General features: G+C 47.5%; 1 protein-coding gene across 1 annotated transcript; it reads right to left on the reverse strand.

Annotated features, from left to right (window-relative positions):
* Window positions 1-167: 167 nt before the first annotated feature.
* On the reverse strand, window positions 168-643 carry MELLADRAFT_92702 (uncharacterized protein; the record flags this gene model as incomplete). Its single annotated transcript, XM_007415488.1, has 2 exons — window positions 168-351; window positions 426-643. The coding sequence occupies 2 exons, from the start codon at window positions 641-643 to the stop codon at window positions 168-170; spliced, it is 402 nt and encodes a 133-aa protein (XP_007415550.1).
* Between the last annotated feature and the right edge of the window lie 216 nt (window positions 644-859).

The raw sequence follows: 859 nt of genomic DNA on the forward strand, positions 1-859 counted from the left end.
GAAGCGGACAGACTTACCAGAAGTCCGCTCAGCACGACGTCGAGCCTCAATGACACCCACCCTCGCCTCATAGAGCTTACTCTTAGCTACTTGGAGAGCCAGCAAGGGCTTTGCTCGATCATCTGAAAAGGATCAAGTATTAATAAAAGCCACTCATATACAGGCGATCAGATGGCGGTGTTACCTGTGAGGCCAGTGAGCTCCAAGAACTCCTGGGTTCCCAGCTCAGCCGCCGCATTGTGGATCTGGGTTTCCATGAGCACCAAAGACTGGGGAATATTGAGAAGTTCCTGCTTCTCCCGACCTGTCCGTGCCCGCTTCTTTTTCAGTTTCAACTTCCTGAGGTCCTCACTGAGAGAAAGGCAAAATATACATCAAATTTCAGTGTAGTTACAGAAGATGTCACATGCCTAGGGATCACTTACCGAGCCTCAATAAGCTTCTCCTCCATGTTGAGGAGATCAATCATACGCTCCTTTTTTTCCCTTGCCGTCCTGCTGATTACATCCATCTGAGTAGCCCTTTGTTGATCCCACTGGACACTTAGGTATTCTACAGTATGTCCATGCTCGGTCCTCAGCTGGTGCAATGCACTTTCAGCATTTGAGAGCCGAATTTGTGCTTTCTTCAAATGCGAGACCATGGACTGTACTTTGTTTGAAATGATACATTTCAATATTATATCTGTACAAAATAAACGCTAACTTACCTGCTTTAAAACGATTGCGATTATTCCAATGGAGAGCCCGGAGATTGATGCTTTCGAGCCGATGCTTGCTTGTAGCGTAGCGTAGAGGTGATATACGGGGGGATAGAAACGACCAAATCCTTTCCAGTCCTTCGCCGTCCGAAAGGCCCC

The sequence above is a fragment of the Melampsora larici-populina genome, assembly GCF_000204055.1.
Source record: "Melampsora larici-populina 98AG31 unplaced genomic scaffold MELLAscaffold_51, whole genome shotgun sequence".
NCBI classification, from domain to species: Eukaryota; Fungi; Basidiomycota; class Pucciniomycetes; order Pucciniales; family Melampsoraceae; genus Melampsora; species Melampsora laricis-populina.